At 45.0% G+C, this 17,519-nt stretch overlaps 1 protein-coding gene across 2 annotated transcripts in view; it reads left to right on the forward strand.

Moving 5' to 3' along the window:
• The window catches only part of KIT (KIT proto-oncogene, receptor tyrosine kinase), a gene marked incomplete at its 5' end in the record, with an annotated part of 77,735 nt that overhangs the window by 42,968 nt on the left and 17,248 nt on the right, over positions 1–17,519 (forward strand). For both annotated transcript variants that reach the window (XM_080938233.1, XM_080938232.1), the window contains 2 exons: positions 1,865–2,054; positions 3,947–4,062. In XM_080938233.1, coding sequence (XP_080794359.1) covers positions 1,865–2,054; positions 3,947–4,062 — 306 coding nt within the window. The remainder of the gene's footprint in view (positions 1–1,864; positions 2,055–3,946; positions 4,063–17,519) is intronic.

Below are 17,519 nucleotides of genomic sequence, written 5' to 3' on the forward strand. Positions count from 1 at the left end.
ATGTAATGGAATAAAATTTAAACTCTTTGTGGCTGCTTCTTAAAGATTTGAGTATTTTGCTTTTATTTTTGTATATGAGTTTTCATTATACATACAATTTTATTCATATTCTTGTTCTCTTGCTTAAAATGTATAGAGACTCTAAAAAAAGCAGCCATTCTTGGCTTCTCTTAGACCCATGTTTTGAACATAGACTTTGCCTATATGACTCTGGATCCAAACATAAATCATTGATTTCATCTATGAGTTAGAGATCACAAGTATTACTTATAAATTGGAGTAATCACTAACCCAGGGCTGGGAGATGGCTTAGTGGGTTGGAATATGTCTTCTACCCACGAGGACCTGAGTTCAAATCCTCAGTACTTATATAGAAAACAAAGCAGGGCTGCATGTGACTGTCATCCCAAAACTAGGGAACAGATCCTGAGAATTCCCTGCTCAGCCAGTCTTCCTGAAACGGTAAATTTCTTACTCAGTGGAAGAAGCCTGGAGTTCTGTTCTAGACAGGGTTTCTTTGGATAGCTATGGCTGTCCTGGAACTCACTCTGTAGACCAGGCTGCCCTCAAACTCAGAGATCTGCCTGCCTCTGCCTCCAGAGTGCTGGGATTAAACATGGGTACCACCACCCAGCTATTCTCCATACTCTAAATGTGCATGTACCTTAGACACCGGCACCAAACACAAACGCATGCATTCATGTGCAAAGGAAACTCATAGCCTGTTTTTCATCTGTAAATTAGAGGCAACAGTTCTATGGTCCAGAATGATTGTAAACATAAATGCCATAATTATTAAATGAAATGCGTGCTAACGTGCCCGCGGCAGTTCTTGGCTCATAGTAAGCACCATCCCCTAAATGGTAGCTATAAAAATAATATCAGCAATTATCTTCCTGCTCTTTTTCAAGCTTGCTCTTGGATTATTACAGAACCATCTCCAAGGCTACGTTATTTACTTCACCAATGTGCCGTCATGTCGAGAGTTATTGAAACTCGTGCAAATAGTACTTTGTGCGTCTCTGAACCCATTTTTAAGAAGAGTTCTCAAATGGAAATTATAGGATTTGGACTTAAAATAGATCATTTAAAAAAAGAAACTCTCGATTGCTAACTGGTTCTGAGAAGTAGCGTGCCAGTTTGTCGTGTGGGCTTCTTCGAAGCACACCCGAGATTCTTGGGTTTATTTTAAATTAGTTTTGCTATTTTTAATAAATGCAATGGTTATCCATATTTTAATGCCTGTTTTAGCTAAACAATCCTTCTCCGTAGTTTAATGTCCTCTTACCTTAGTCCAAATTTGCCCTTTGTGGTATTTTTCTCTTGTCACATCCAGAGAGCACCCAATGCTCTCCCCTGTAAGCGGTAAAAGCCCAGTTCTCAGGTTAAAGCACCGCCCGACTGACCCACGGTGTGATAACAAACCAAGCCCACTATGGAGGGCAGTGATCATTTTCTTCAAATACAAAAATATGAAATGATAATTATTTTCTTTGCAGCATTTTTATCACATTTTAGAGCTCATTCTTGCCTTGACTCAGTGGTACTTTTTGTTTGTTTAACCACATTTGTAATTCTTCTGGGCTATTTAATAAAATGTCTTGAACTTGAACCTCACCATCTTGGAGACAGGCGGACTTAGAGAACCTTTAGGGAGCCACTAGCAAGGCGGCAGCATACATCCGGGACTTAGTGTGTGCCCTGCCTCATCCAGGACACAGTGAGGAGCAAAGGTGGCCGACACACGTCTTCTCACGTGTTGCCAGCCAACACTGGAAGCCATCATTTTTGTGACTCTTAAGTTGACGTCGTGTGTTCTTGTTAGTTGTGCCTATTGATCGCTGTCTTACTCTGTTACGATTAGAGAAGGGATTCATCAACATCTTCCCCGTGAAGAACACTACGGTGTTTGTCACCGATGGAGAAAATGTAGATTTGGTTGTTGAGTATGAGGCCTACCCTAAACCTGGGCACCAGCAGTGGATATACATGAACGGGACCTCTACTACCAAAGGGGAGGACAGCATCAAATCTGACAACAAAAGCAACATCAGGTAAGAAGGGACTTGTGCCCGTCTCTCCCCGAGACCTTCCTGGGCCATGTTTTGGTGACCTCATGTGGGAAGACGCCACGTGAAGAAGGACATTTGGGGCTTCCTCTGTGTCCCCAGCCGACAATTTCATTTTTGCTGTGGGTTTAGAATGTTTCCACCACAGAGTTGAACGTATGCATACTCAGTGTCTCATTTGGAATGTGGGGGTTACTTTTCTCTTAGTTTTAAGGGTAACCCGAAGCAGTGTCTAGCCTGTCTTCAGGACACAGTAATTCTTAGAAATAAAGAGAAGTTAGTGTCATTCCTACTTTATTAAATCTCCGAGGAAACTATGAATTATCATGCTTCAGGCCAGGTGATTGATTTTTTTTTTATCAGATCTCTTATTAAATCTTCAAAACCTTGTAATCACAATAGTAGCAGTCATAATACCTTGTGTACTTTTGTTTGTTTCTATCATATATACCTTACACATATCAGCACAAAGCTTTGATGTAGCACTTAGTTTTGTTTTTTGTTTATTTTTTTTTTAATTTGACTTGCAATGGTGCAGGGACATGTTGCACCCCAAAGTGTGTGAAGGTCAGAAGACAACCTTTGGGAGTCAGATCTCTCCTCCCACCTTTACACAAATTCCCGGGGTCAAACTCAGGGGCTAGTGCTGAAAGCACTTTTATCATCTCGCTGACCCTGTGGCCCTCTTAGTGCCCCTGTCTTTGTAGAAGTGGAATCCGAGACACAGAAGGTTGAGGTGTGATGACCAAGATAAAAAAGCTGTTAAGGGGCTGGTAACTGGGCATAGTCTATCTTAGTCCCTTCAGGAGCTGCTGGCTGTTGGAAGAACACCCAGAGCTGAGGTGCTCTTAGCTTGGGATCTTGCATGCATTTGTCTACAAAAGGCCCAGTTCTCTCAAAGCCGAGCCTGAGACAGGAGTTCAGAGGTTGGGGTGTTTGCAGAGGGAAAGCTATGAGGGAGCAGGAAGCCAGCTGAGAAAGGACCTTGGGGAGTTCTACACTGAGCTTTTCATACCTGGCCATGCAAGATCACCCTTGGCTAAAGGTGACAGATGTGAGATATCCTGAGCTTCACTCATAACAAAGGCCTATAGGGACACAGGGATAGGCCCGTAGCGGATACACAGGACCAAGGCACCTGCAAGAGAAGCTGAGACTAGAATGTTTAATATGTCTACCAGTGGGGCGAGGAGAGTGGTGGAGGCCACTGAGCATGGTCATGGCCTGCTCAGGGGGTCTGTCCATCTAGAGCTCACACTGGCTTAAGGGCTGTATGGTGTTCCTTCTTCACGGCCATCCTGTGGGTCCCTGAGCATAGCAGATCCTCAAATAGCAAATACTCCTGGGGACTCTGGGAAAAGAAGTCTGGGAGTAAGAGAAACTAAGCTAGGTTTTTCAGAAGCGGGGCAGGGGGACAGCAGATGGAGGGGTCTTTGATTGTGTGGATCACAAGGGTCGGAGTGTCCACATGAACATCGAGGGTGTGTGCAAGCTACTGAGCTAAGGGATCCCAGACAGAGTTCAAGGCACTGCTACAGCGTAGGCAGAGGAGGAAGTGGTCATGAAGGTAGCCTGGGACAGTGGCCACCGACGCTTGGCTTGCCTATTTCTCTATCTTCACATGCAGGCCTCTGTTCCCCAAATAGAGTGGTGTGGGGTGGGCGGGGGGAGGGTGGAGTGTATATATGAATGTGTGTGGAGTGTGTGTGTGTGTGTGGAGTGTGTGATGTATGTCTGTAGGAGTGTAACACTAAATGAAATAATTCACCGGTATTACCCCCTAAAAAGGCATCTCTTTCTAAGTAGAAACTGACCAGAGATGTGCCCTCCAGGACAGAGTCTCCCCAGGGAGTTGACTTATTGTCCTTTCTTTGTAGATATGTGAACAAGCTTCACCTGACCAGACTGAAAGGCACGGAAGGAGGCACTTACACCTTCCTGGTGTCGAACTCTGATGTCAGTGCGTCCGTGACATTTAATGTTTATGTGAACAGTAAGTACATGGCTGGACTCCTTATCTTTTTAGTTTGTGTTACGGCACACCGCAGCCCGTGTGTCTAACAGCTGCAGAGCTGCGTTTCTTGTGTACTATGTAAATAACGTTTCATGATAATTTTGACCTTAACGAAGACCTCGTGGTTTGGTGGTTGGAAGAGAAACCAATTCCCTGCCCTACATTTCACTGGCCACATGACCTTGTGGAAGTGCTGTGGGTTTCTGAGGGCCGCCTTTGAAGTCAACAGAGGAGCCAGAGAGGCTGAGCTTAGAAACTGTTTAAGAGAAAGTGTATTATTATTGATTGTACATCTGGAGAGCCAGATGTTGAAGGGAGCCGGCATTTGCCACTGGGTGGGGGAGAGGGAGAGAGAGAAACTGTTAAGCCCTGAGGAGCATTTTCTCTGACCAGAGCTTTCTCTCTTCAGCCTGTGATATACCATTTGTGTTTAAGATTGTTCTCCCACTGTGATCGATGTGATATTGACCCAGCTCAATGGGTCACCCCTGAGTACTCCTGAGACTGGGGAGCAGGCAGCAGGTGGTTTCCTGCAGGGCAGTGGTCTGTCTGTAGTCATGGGAACCTCAAAACCTGAACACCAGAGTCCTGCAGTGCTATGGTTCTTGGCAGCGGGAAGCCATGCAAGCAGGAGTCAATCCTTGCTGCGGTTTCTGCACATACAGGGCTTCTCCTTGGCTCAGGCCTGGGTCCAGCCTGTATTGACAAGGAATGGTGAACGGCATTATATATACTAGAGTACTCCAGACCATGGCCCCATGAATAACTGTTAGAATTATCCACCCCTAGCGTGGGTCTGGGGAAACAAGAACGTTTTCGAGTTAGTTCCTTGTTGCTGTGAGAGAGTGCAGAAGCAGCCGGAGGGGAGCGGTTTCTGTTCTTGCTTCCAGGTAATATAGGCCATCTTGGGAGGGAGAGCATAGCTTTGGGTTTGGTCTGGGCAGTGGCAGCATACAACTCGGTCACCTCATGACTAATCAGGAGTTGAGGAACTGAGACTGGCAGCCAGGCTCTGACCCACCAACCGGCCGTGGCCTGCCTGATGACCTCTGTAGCCATGCCTCCTGCCCCAAAGGTTCCATTTTCTTCCAAAACACTACCACCAGGGTGATCAACCAGCCTGTAGAGGATATGTCAGGTCAAACCAGAATGATTCCCTACAAAACCAACTTCGGAACTGGGCAGGGTGCTGTATGTACTCTAAGTGGGGTGTAGGTGGCTGAAGTGGGCGGAGGAAAGGGAGTTTCTTCCCTCCCTAGAGCAGCCTATCTGCAGTGGTTTCAGGTATATCTATCCTCTTTGTCCCTGTTCTGCCGTGATAGCCATTTGGGTGTGGTCAGATCCATTTGTTCATGGCTGGCTTTTTTTTTTTTTTTTTTTTTTTTTAATTTTAGAGTTGGTTGGTTCTATCAGTATTTCTAGAATTGTGCTTTCTGATTAAGATATATCACTCAGGGTTCTCTGAAGAAACAGGCCTGCTAAAACACACCACACAGACACGCACACATGGACCTGGACTGGGAATTATTAGATTGGCTTACAGAATGTCATCGGTATAGCCCAGCAATGGCTGTCACCTTCCGTCCACCAGGCTGAATGTTTCAGGAGTCCCAGTCTGATGCTGAGGGCCAGAAAGATTCCCAGAGAACCTTGGTCTTCAGTTTGTATTGGAAGCCTGAAAAGAAGACCCAGACTGAGGGAGGGTTCTCCTGCTACAAATAATCTAGAGAAGAAAACCCTTCACAGGAGTGCCTGGCTGCTTGGGTTTTAGTGAATTCCAGAAGCAGTCTGGTTGACAACCAAGACTAGCCATTGTGGACATCAATATACATTTGAGCTGGTGTCAGGGTGCATGCCTTTGATCCCAGCATTCTGGGAGGTGGAGGGAGGTGGATCTCTATGTTCAAGGCCAGCCTGGTCTAGTCAGTGAGATTCTGTCCTAAGGGGGAGACATGTCACAGACCCATAATTAAGTGCTTTTGTATTAGTAATGGTGGAGGTGGTGGCGGTGGTGGTGGTGCCACCGCCAATGATCCCAGACCCTAGACCACAGAGCTCCTCCCTTCCAAAGGAAATGTTAATTAATATTTCCATTCCTGAGAACAGTTTTGATTATTTGGTATCTCATTGGCCCTCAATTCAAATATTTCTAGATTAATTCAGATGTTAATCAAGGGAGCTTAATATATTACACACGGGCAAAATTACCTACTTCTGAAAACTGTAATAATTCAACTAATTTAGGAGATGGCTGTAGGCAAATCAGTATCTTTGCAAGCATAATGTGCAAAATTGTTCATGCAAAACTTGGTTTTGAGTGTCGTAGGCCCCTCTCACCTACCTGCACCATGGTAGACCAGTACTCCCATCTAATACAGTAAGAGCTGGTTAATAGGCAAAATAAAGAAACAGGCAGACAACATGTAAGACTTTGTTGGTCACTCATATTATTCCTTCTGAGTGCCACCAGTAGCAAGCAGATCGTAGAGGAGCACACTCCATGGAACCCTGAGAAGAAGCTTATCTTGTTATTCTTTGCCTGGGCCTCCGGGACCTCCTTCCTCAGTGTGTTGTCTGCCACTTGGGCATGAGACACTGACCCAGTACACTTCTAACTTTTTTTGAGGTTGCCTTGCGACCCAGCAGGGTCAGTTATGATCACATCTGCTAGGGACACCTCTACCTTCCACAGTGGTCTCCCCCTGCCAGGAGGGGCCTCTTCTATAGCCGAGGGCTCTTTGCTTTGGCAAGCACTTTGCCATTGATGGAATGCCTTCTTCATCACTCTGAGAGGCAGGAGGACGGGGAAATGGGCTCTGCCCTCTGAGATTTAAGTTTATCAGGAAGGCTTTTTATTTCTGTCAGTTTCTTGCTGTTGATTTCACTCACAGGGCACATTGGATTTACAAATGGAGTGAGCATATATGTTCAAACCGTGTCCCAGACTTGGTACTGTTACAGTCGGCAGATTTGTGGATTCCGCATTGGACTTGAAGCCAAGAGCTGGGGATGTGGTTGAGTTGGTGAAATGCCGGTCTGTCATGCTCCAGCATTGCACAAAAGCAAGCCTAAGCATGGTGGCATATGCTTATGTTCCCAGGCAGGAAGGTCAGAAGTTCAAGGTCATTCTGGGCTACATGGTGAGGCCAGCTTGAGCTATGCTTGCTGGTGTTTGAACCTGTCTCTAACAAGCAACCAAACAAAAGTGTTTTAAAAATCAGAACCTCGGGACTCATTGTGACCATGCTGACATCACAGGGTGACAGTGACAGTTATGGGTAATTCTATGCCTGGTTTATTCTGTAAATAAGCTTAGCCTCCAGGGGGAAAGGAATTATGTATTTCAAAAAATTAAGAATTAATAAAAGTCAAGATAATGAATTCACCAGGTTAGCACAGAAATTCAGGCTCCTTAGTGACATGATGCATAATTGCTTCCCAGATTCCGTGCTAAGACATGCTAATGCACGGTCCTTGATTTCAAGTGACCTAAATGCTTCAAGAGTCCGTTTGTTTTGAAAATACCTCATGTAGATTTTGATGTAGCTAGTGTGGGGTTAGGGGGCTAATTCCTCATGTAGGAGACTTAGAGGTTTCATTAAAATAAAACAAACCCATGCTTCTCAACCCCCCACTGGGTTTGCATTACTATAATTCCTCCTGGGAGTGCTTATCCAAGGTATCCCTAAAAGCTGGATTTACTAAATTGCTGAAGGGAAACGGGGAAGAATCTTCTGGAGGTGAAGGAGGAGACGAAGATGAAAATATCTAGGTGGTATATTCAAAGACTGCCAGTGTACCAAAAGTTGAACCTGTGAAATCTGACAAGGATGGTGACGTTGGTATTGTGCCATTTAAAGGGACAAATGCAACTTAGTGGTGTAATGCTGCAAAGTTTCCTGCACTGTCAGCCGGAAGTGCGACATGTGTGTGCAAGAGTTGAAGTGGCTTAACATGCTCCACTTGATACTAAAAAGCTACTACTGTGAGTGGCCTATAGTTAAGCCTGTTGAGACATCTGGGGGTCCGTGCAGATCCGTGAGCAGCTGTAGTTTGCTTATTTCTAACATGTTTCTTTCGGAAAAGCTAGAGGCGGACACATTTGGATTGCATTTATGCAGTTACCAAAAAAATAAAATAAAAGAAAGACTTGATTATGGTCATTCTTCAGAAAAAAGAAAAACAAAAAACAAAAAGGAGTTGAATTCTTAGTTCTGAAGAGTCCGTGCCCTTTGGGGAAACAGTGATGCAAAAAAAAAAAAACCTGCGGGAAAGTGTGCAATTGTAAAACTCCAAACTTTGCTCTGGAGTGCTTTCTCCATGAGGCACAAGTCTCTCCCGGACTCCTTGATATTAGAAAAGCCTCCCATCTGCCAGCTGTGTGGCAGCCCGCTGTGCTTCTCACCAGCCTCCGGGGTTAGACAGGTACGTGGCCGCCAGCCATGAACTTCCTCACTCGCTTCCCCTCTCATCCCAGGCTGTACTTTTTGGATAAAGAACTTTCTAGTGGATTTGAAAGGGCAATCAGCAAAGCAAATCTCTTCATGAATCTACTTTGACTTTAAATGTCAAATATCCATGTGACTTGTGGATTCATGTAATTACTGGAGGACATGAGGCTCCAGCGTTAGTTATTGTTAAACCTCTGAACTGTCTTAAATCTTCAGTCAGCCTCTGACGGCATTTGCAAATCAGCTTTAGGAGTTTAAAATGTGTGGTATAGAAGGGTCGTCAACAGGTCTTCCTCCAGTCAGAAAGGTGTTACCTTCAGTGACAGATTCAGCCTTTGAGGAAGGCTGCTGAGGGTCACAGGACAGGAAGGGCTCACCTTCCTCATGGTGCCTCCAAAGAGCTGACTTGTCTTCACCTAGACTGGGGTCCCCAGGAATGGCATGACCCACACCACCTTGACTATTAGTACCACCGGTGCATCTCTCTGCAAACAGGACACCAGAACCAACTTAAGGAAATGCCCAATAATGGATTATTTCTAAATCATTGCATCGAATAATTAAATCCTGCTGGGTGCTCACTCGATTATTTATAGACCCTGCAGTACACCAAAATGAGCCAAAGTAATAAATCATCCGGAATGAAGGTTCCTGATGAGAAAGTTTTCCTTTGACCACGTTTGCAAAGTCCAGACTGTTTTCGATGTATATTTGGGCCACCGATAGATAAATCTGGTTACAGATGGCTCAAGGCTGGCTAGGTGGAAGCCACTGTACACTGGGCAGCCTGCATGTAAATACGTGGCAAATCCATTTGCCAACGGTGAAGGTGGACCTGTCAAGCCAGCCATGTAGGCTTCAGACCGCCTGCCAGCCATCTGGGTTGTCCACCTGGCTGGAATCTCAGGGTCCTTTACCAGTGCAAAACTAAGAATGGCCGCCCCTGCCTTCAAGGGCTGCTCCATTTGGGGGCTTGGAGCGAGTCTGCCCTTGAAGAATCACATTGAACAGTGAGAGTGAAGCGGGGAGAACTCTTTGCATAACTGGAGATAGTTTCCAACCCCCTAGCCACTGTCTTCTTTCCTTCTCCTCTTCATTGATTGATTATTAATGCTGGGATTGAACTCTAATACCTCTGAATGCCTCCTGCCTTTGAGTCGCATCCCGGCACCGATGTTTCTATTAAGGTCAGGGGTGTAAGATTTTCCTAACTCGTGTATGTCCAAGCCGTAATGTTTGAAAAACCCCAGTGCATTTCTCTGTGGGGTTTTGTGTGGAAAAGTTTTTGCCTTCTAGTGCTGCTATGAGGTTTGGTCCTGGAAAATGTAGTTTGGAGGGCGAAATAATTTAGAGTTGTGTTTCATGGAGTGCTTCTATTTACCTGCTTCTCAGAAGCTGTGGGGGGCCTTCCATGGTGGCTGGGATATAGTTGGTGCTTAACTTTTCGGTCTTACTCCATGAGGATCTTCAAGGGCAGACTTGCTCCAAGTCCCCAGCCTGAGCTGTCCCTGAAGGCAGACAGTCATTCTTCTCACAGTGGTAAAGACCCTGAGATTCCAACCAGGTGGGCGATCCAGATGGCAGAGTGACCAGCCTAGATGGTCCGAAGAGATCTACATGACCGGCTTGACAGGTCCACCTTCACTGTTGGCAAATGGGCTACACACAGGCTGCCTCAAGACATAGTTGGCTGGATGTATCTTTTTAAATTCAACCTCTTCTTACTTCAGAAGTTAGGTTTGGTAAACCCAGAAAATGTCGAAGCAAAAAAATGAAAAGCAATTTTTCTGTTAACTGTCCCAAATTTTTTTTTCTTTTGACATTTCATTGCTTCCTATTGCTAATACCCCTCACTTCGTTTCATCTAACAGACTGCTTGCGCAGGCGCATGTGTGCACATGCGTGCTTCCATGAGGCTGTCCGCCGGATGCTCTTACAGAGCACCCCGGCTTGGTTTCTGGCACATGGTGGCTCACTACCGTCCGTTACAGATAGTCTAACCACTTCTGACCTGCACAGGCTCACAGTTACTACACATTCATACATGTAGGCAAAACAATCATATACATGAAACATGGTGAATCAACCTTAACAAAGGTGAGGTTGTGTTCTCTGATACCCCGACTGGTTAGTGCTGAGCACAGATGTATTGAGAATGTCCTTCCACTCACACAGTACCATTCCGCAACCTGCCTTTGCGATCTCTTTGTGCAGATCTTTCATAATCCCTTTAAGCCCACGTCGCATACAATTTTGAGACATTAATGACTACGGCGGTTCTAACGTGACTTGACAAGCGTTTTAAAAGAAACCTGTCAGGAGTTTATAATCATCCTGCTTCATCTTGGATGGGTGACCTTGCCTAAGTGCCTGGAAGTTACAAAGTCGCCATCTGTCATTGTATCTCTTGCTCTGTGTCCTCCACAGGCTGTCGGTTCTCAGGACCAGTGTAAATTATCAATAGCTCTCAGGTTTCATTGGAATAGTAGTCGATCAGTGTGACAACAGTTGGCCAGTCTTCTGACATCAATCTGCGTGTAGACTTTGTACGTTTATTTGAGTCTTTTTTATCACCTCTTAGACATTTTTTTCCAACAGTTGTTTTATGTTGTGTGCGTGCTCTTAGGCATCCAACCACGCCACAGTGTGAATGGAAATGTCAGAGGTCAATTTAAGGGAGTTGGTTCCCTCCTTCCACCATGTGGGTCCTAGGGATTGAACTCAGGTTGCCAGGCTTAGATGCAGGTGTCTTCCCACACAGAGCCATCTCACTGGGCCCTCGATGTGTGTGACATTACACCTCTTCATAGAAATAGAACCTTGACATATTAGAATGGCTATAGACATTGGAACGGGAGGGAAACAGATATGGAACCCAGCCATCTGCATGGAACTCTTTTACTCTGGATAAAAGGACATCAGAAAACGCCTGTAAACATCTTTCTCTGCTCCACTGTTGTCTCCATTACTTGCCTTCATGTCTCATAAGATAGTCCATCCTGTGGGCATGCCATTAATTGGAGCATCTATTTCAATGCCAATATCTTAGAGAGTTTATCCTTGGGCCCTTGGTTGCCTACGTTGCTTGTATGGTTAGCCTTTCTTTTTTTCTTTTTAAACCAAATGGTAGAAAAGTGAAGGAGTTGGGTTTTTGTGTAACTGTAAACGTTGATGAAGTCACCTCCTGACTCTCCCAGACAACAGCATGAGGAGCCGTTTTTTTGTATTGTGGACCTTCTGCTGTGGGGAAATCTTTGTGTTTGAGCCATGTGTGTTTTTACATCAAATTAGCCCCATTTGTGGATAAATGTATGCAGGGTCGCCTCTAATTCAGCAGGAATTTAAATTAATCCAAGAATAGGTACATAATTTTTTTCCTGTGGGCATTATGTCAATATCCTCTGTGTTACGTGGCAAAATGAATTACCTACTTTACAGAGTAGAAAAAAAAATAACATTTCAACCTGTGCCTGCACACCTTGGCAGCCTGCTCAGCTGCTTTGTGATGGGCGTTCAGGTCCCCTGCTCACATCTGGGATGCACGCAGCACTAAGGATCTTACAAATTGAGTTTAATGAGTCTGAGGAAAGGAGGCTTTCTCTGAGTAGAGACATAAATTTGAGATTCCATCTCGAAACCAGGAGGTTGTTTTTGTCTTTTTGGTTTATTGTTGTTGCTGTCTTTAGACTGTGTATATTGCAGCATGCCTGTGCGTTTGCGTGTTCCCATGTGTGTGCACGTGGGTGTACTGCTGCACACGTGTGGACAGAGGCCAGAGGTCGATAGTTTATGTCTTTCTCCATCCTAATTTCATTCCGTATTAAAGCAGTGGTTCTCAACCTGTGGGCTGCAACCCCTTTGTGTGTGCAGTGGTAGGGGGATCATATCAGATACCCTGCATAGCTCATATTTACGTTACGATTCATATCGGTAGCAAAATTACAGTTAGGGAGTAACAATTAAATAACTGTATGGTTGGGGGTCACCACAACAGGAAGAACCGTGTTAAAGGCTCACAGCATTAGGAAGGGTGAGAACTAGGGTCTTAGGGTACCTTGAGCTTGCTGATTCAGCAAGCCTAGGCAGCCAGCTGGCTCTGGGGATGCTGGACCTGGCTTCCAAGATCAGTGATTATAGATGGGCCACCCCTCACCATCTTATGTTTGTATAGTAGGTGTCGGGGATTCCAGCTCTGGTCACGTTTTCCTTCCTCATGTGTGGCACCATTAAGCCATCTTCTCAGCCCCTAGGGGCTCTTTCTGATGCCATTTTAGAACAGGGATTTGGAAAACTAGGTAGCTGCTGGGTTTGAACAGCCAACAAATTAAGGGGAAATTTTTAAGTAGTTATAAAAGTTAGAGATCGGGGCTGGAGAGATGGCCCAGCCTTTAAGAGCAGTGGCTGCTCTTTTAGAGGTCCTGATTTCAATTCCCAGCAACAACATGGTGGCTCACAACCATCTATAGTGGAATCTGATGCCTTCTTCTGGTGTGTCTGAAGACAGAAAACTCATGTACATAAGATGAAAAAATAATTGTTTAAAAAGTCAGAATTTTTTTTTTGAGATACAAGAATAAAACTCATAATCTAGTTGGGAATATCACTGCATTAAAGTGGCATTTTGTTATTAAAATTGGGTTCGGTGTTTAAAATACAGTTGATATTTTTTAATATTTTCTATTTAAAATGCCCGTTTTAGGTTTGATGGTGTGTGTAGATCAGTTTGTGGAGTTTACTTAACATGTAAGGAGGTGCCTTGGGTTTCATCCCTGACATATGTGTTTGAATTCTATAAACTCCACCCCACAGTTACCTGGCAATAGCCAGGTATGCTCTGCCACAGTGACCTGACACTATAAAAGAGGCTGCTTGCTCCCTCCTCTCTCTCTTGCTCCCCCCACCCCCGCCCCTCCTCGCCTTCTCCCCCCACATGCTCATGGCTGGCCTCTACTTCTCTACTCCTATTCCTCTCTTCTCTCTGCCTCTACTACTTTCTTAACTCTTCCATGACTTGAATAAACTCTATTCTGCACTATACCATCGTGTGGCTGGTTCCTCATGGGGAAAGGATTCCCAACATGGGTCCCCCAGAGGCACCCTCCTTTCCCCCAGGCCTCACCACACCTCTGTCGGCCACATTCCCCCATTCTCTTCATCCTTTTCCTAACATTGGTGCCGAAACCCAGGACATCATCTTTTAACAACATTGGTGCCCCGTGTGAGGTGATTAGATTGTTCTCAAGACCAGATATCTGTTTTTTCCTTTCAAAATAAACTCCTGTGATTTCAGCACTTTGATTTTGGAGGCAGGGTGACTTGATGTTCAAGGTCATTCTTGGCTACTTATGGAGTTTGAAGTCAGCCCGGACTACCTGAGACTCTGGCTGAAATACCCATTTGCCACTTTTAGAAATTCATAGGAAGGGATACCATGCGATATATTTCCACAATGTCTAAGGTAGGGATTTTTGTGACACCTGCCTATAATATATCTTTAGCAAGTTTTTTTTTTTTAAGTCGGCTACGGTTAGTTTATATTCTTGTTTGAGCTGGTTTACATTTTCCCCTACTATAACAATATTGTGGCAAGAATTGTAGCTTCTCCTCAGACTGGACCAGGATGTGGACAAATTGTTAATGCCTACTGTCACACCATTCAGCCCCAGCAAACCCAGAGTTGTAAAAACAGAGATGCATCCTTCCAACCTTTCTCCATTTGGTCTTTTATTATTTGGAGACCCGAGTCTGTGTCCCCTCTCCTGCTGATTCTAGAGCACAAGCAAATTGTATTCAGCATGGGAGCTGGTTAAGGTGGGCAGGGCCAAAGAAAACCTCTACTCAGAGCCACTCTCCTGCAGGAGATAAATGGAAGGCCAGTCCTGCAGCTTCGGTGGCCTGGAGACTCCCAGGGTTTGCTGCCAGCTCGCGTTATGTGTACCCCGATCTTAAAATTCATCTTGTTCTTGCTTCCCACATGGACCTGATGGTGGTGAAAGAGTATTTTTCAAAATCGCCAATCTGCTGGGTAAATGGGTGTTTCTGGTTTTAATTGCATGAGCAACAAATTCTCACAGTTACTTCCTACAAGCCGATCAGTGCTTGGGGAACACCATGGTGGCTTAAATCTGTGGCATTATTTTTCAAATGGAAAGAGTTATTTAAAAAAAAAAAAATCTGCACAGGAAACATGTCACTTAGACATTCCTCAGGCTTATCAAAAAGCCCAACTTGGGAGGAATTAGGGAACATGTCATTTGATATCCTACTTATTTCAAGAAGTCTAAGAAACCACAGCTCCGACTTAACCTGGAGAATCGTAGTTATGTATCTTTAGCGGCGAAATGCATATTTAATGCCGTACGTGGTGCATTGAGCCACTTACACAATGCAGATAAGCCCAGGTTTTCATTTTGGGGATCAGTTCTGCCTAGCTCATTCTTTATGCATTAAACATTTTCCTAGGACAGCCTGCCGTGGGCAGCCTCCGCAGGGCCACTATGACTTGGCCTTTTCAAAATGGGGGGTCATACTACCAGTGTTGCTGACGGGGCTGGGACTAAGATTACGTAAGAGAACAACACTGTGGGTGGCACGCCCTCATAGGTAGCCACGTCTACCTTAAGGGTTGGTGATCCCAAATCGTCTGTCACCTCCATCCGTCACCCGTAGGCTGCTTCCTTGACATGCTTCTAGCTCTGGCTTTTATTAGGGTTCTTTAAGGTGCTTTGTTTTAGAAAAACAAAATAACAACCACAGAACACCAACAGCCAGTCGCTGTCTGGCTCAAAGCTTTAGCTTTTAGAGGCTGAGGGTTGGAGCAGGAATCTTTATCTAGTTTCTCTCATATCTAAGGTTTAGGATCCTCTGAGGCTCAACAGGACAGAAGCAATTCAGCTAGCCTCGGGTTATGACCTACCTGGGATAGCAGCTTAAAAAAAAACACCAAAATAACAACAAGCCCACCTAATTAGCTAGCGCACAGGAGCAAGTAGGCCAGCCAGACCAATCTCTGGTTTCCTCTGGCCGTTATACAACTGCTCCCAGGTGTCATGCTGGAAGGCTTGGATCTTAGAGAGCACTTGTCACGAAAGCAACGAGTAATCGAAGGCCCGAGGTTGAGCCGTTCCAATTTTTTAATTAAAAATGTCTTATATGTTCATCCTTTGGCTCCACGTTCGCTGTATGATAAGAAAAACAAAAGGTTAGAAGTCTAAAGTGGATACTATCTACAAGCCTGCGAGCCAGGAGTCGCATTGTTAATGCCCCACAAGGCCCTGGCCCTCAACCTCCCTAATGCTGCAACCCTTTCATTCACCTCCTCATGCTGCAGTGACCCCCCAACTGTAAGAGATTTTGATGCTACCTTGCAACCGTAAAGAATCATAATGTGAATACCTAGTATGTAGGACGTCATATATTTGACCCCAAGAGAGGTCATGACCCACAGGTTGGGAACCATTGTCAAAAGGCATCCTTTCAGAGTTTAGGAATTATGATTCTGTTGTGTTAACCCAAGAAAAAAACCCATCTTCGGACATGATCGACGATGCGAGGCTGAGTGCCAAGAATGTAAGCAGATCCAGCTGATGAACTTGGGATGTCTGAATCAGGCGTCCTCTGCTGCCTCTATGTAGGCTCCCCTGTTCATTTTTTGTTTCGTATTGTTTTATTTTTTGTTTGTTCATTTGAAACAGGGTTTAGAGAAGTATCCCTGACTGTCCTAGAACTCATTCCATAGACCAGGCTGGCCTGGAACTCATAGAGATCCACCTGCCTCTGCCTCCTGAGTGCTGGGATTAAATGTGTGCGCCATCACCGTCTGGTTTCTAATCATCATAAATGTCAGAATATATAAACTCCCGGTGCCTAGGAGTTCATGTAGATTTCCTGTCTCTTGCTTCTCTGTTGCAAGCTAGGTCTCCTGCCCAGGAAAGCCATTGTCAGACTTTCCACAGTCACCTCCTAGTGACAGTGAGTGCTTGTCCCCTTGGGTGGTCTGTGTTCATTCACCAGCTCTTACGATGTGTCTGCTGCCACCAGAAAAAAACTAGTCTAACATGTGGCTCCTGTCACTTAAAGCCTGACAGAGGAGGCAAACAAGCATGAGTTAAATAGCAAAGTCAAGTACTCCTAAGGGCTCCAGGAACGGGGATAGGGACCGACCAACTTGGCTTGGGAGAAGTGGGGTTGTCTAGAAAAGGAGGTGACTCTTGTTTGGCTCCCGAAGTTTCCAGCACAATGGCATACTGTTACGAGTCCACTGTTCTTCTGTGTCCTACTTTTCAGCCCGATCCCACAGTTGCCCATGATAATTAAATGAAACTTGCCAGATGGATGCTTTCACAAGACGATGGCTCGTCTTCTTGCTCTATTTGTGAAAGCTGGCATTAAATCCAAGTCTTCAAGGATGCCCCTACCTTGAGATAGCTTTGGAGAGCAATGGCTCTTTTGTGTGTGTTTGCCAAACGGCCTGCCGTCAGCGGGACCAGGTTGAGTGACAGGTGGGTGTGTCATGCATGTGGACACCGATCCCTGCCAACTCATCTTGCCTTGGAGGGGGTGAGGTGCTGAGTGGTTCTTCTGCAAAGATGCCTTTGATTATCATTACTTTCCTTTGGGAAAATGAACTCCGTAAGCTTCTGATCCATTGGTCTTTCTGCATCACATCTATTGTTCTTGTTAATCCATGTACAATTGATGTTGAAATCCCAGCAGTCCAGGTTAACACACACACACACACACACACACACACACACACACAGAGTCACACTGTCTTAAAGAAGCAATTTTCAAAGCATTAAAGGGAGACTGAAAGGTGGTAAATGTTATCAACTTAATGTGTAGCTCACTCCCTTAACTGGAATTCTGATAGGAAATAACCAATCAGTAATAGTAGTAATAATCATAATAATAATAAATGTGAGTCATTCTTGCTTCTTTTCAAAAACTTTGTATTACATTTATTTACTTGTGTGTATGGGGGCA

Source organism: Micromys minutus (assembly GCF_963924665.1).
Source record: "Micromys minutus genome assembly, chromosome: 1".
In the NCBI taxonomy this organism is placed as follows: Eukaryota; Metazoa; Chordata; class Mammalia; order Rodentia; family Muridae; genus Micromys; species Micromys minutus.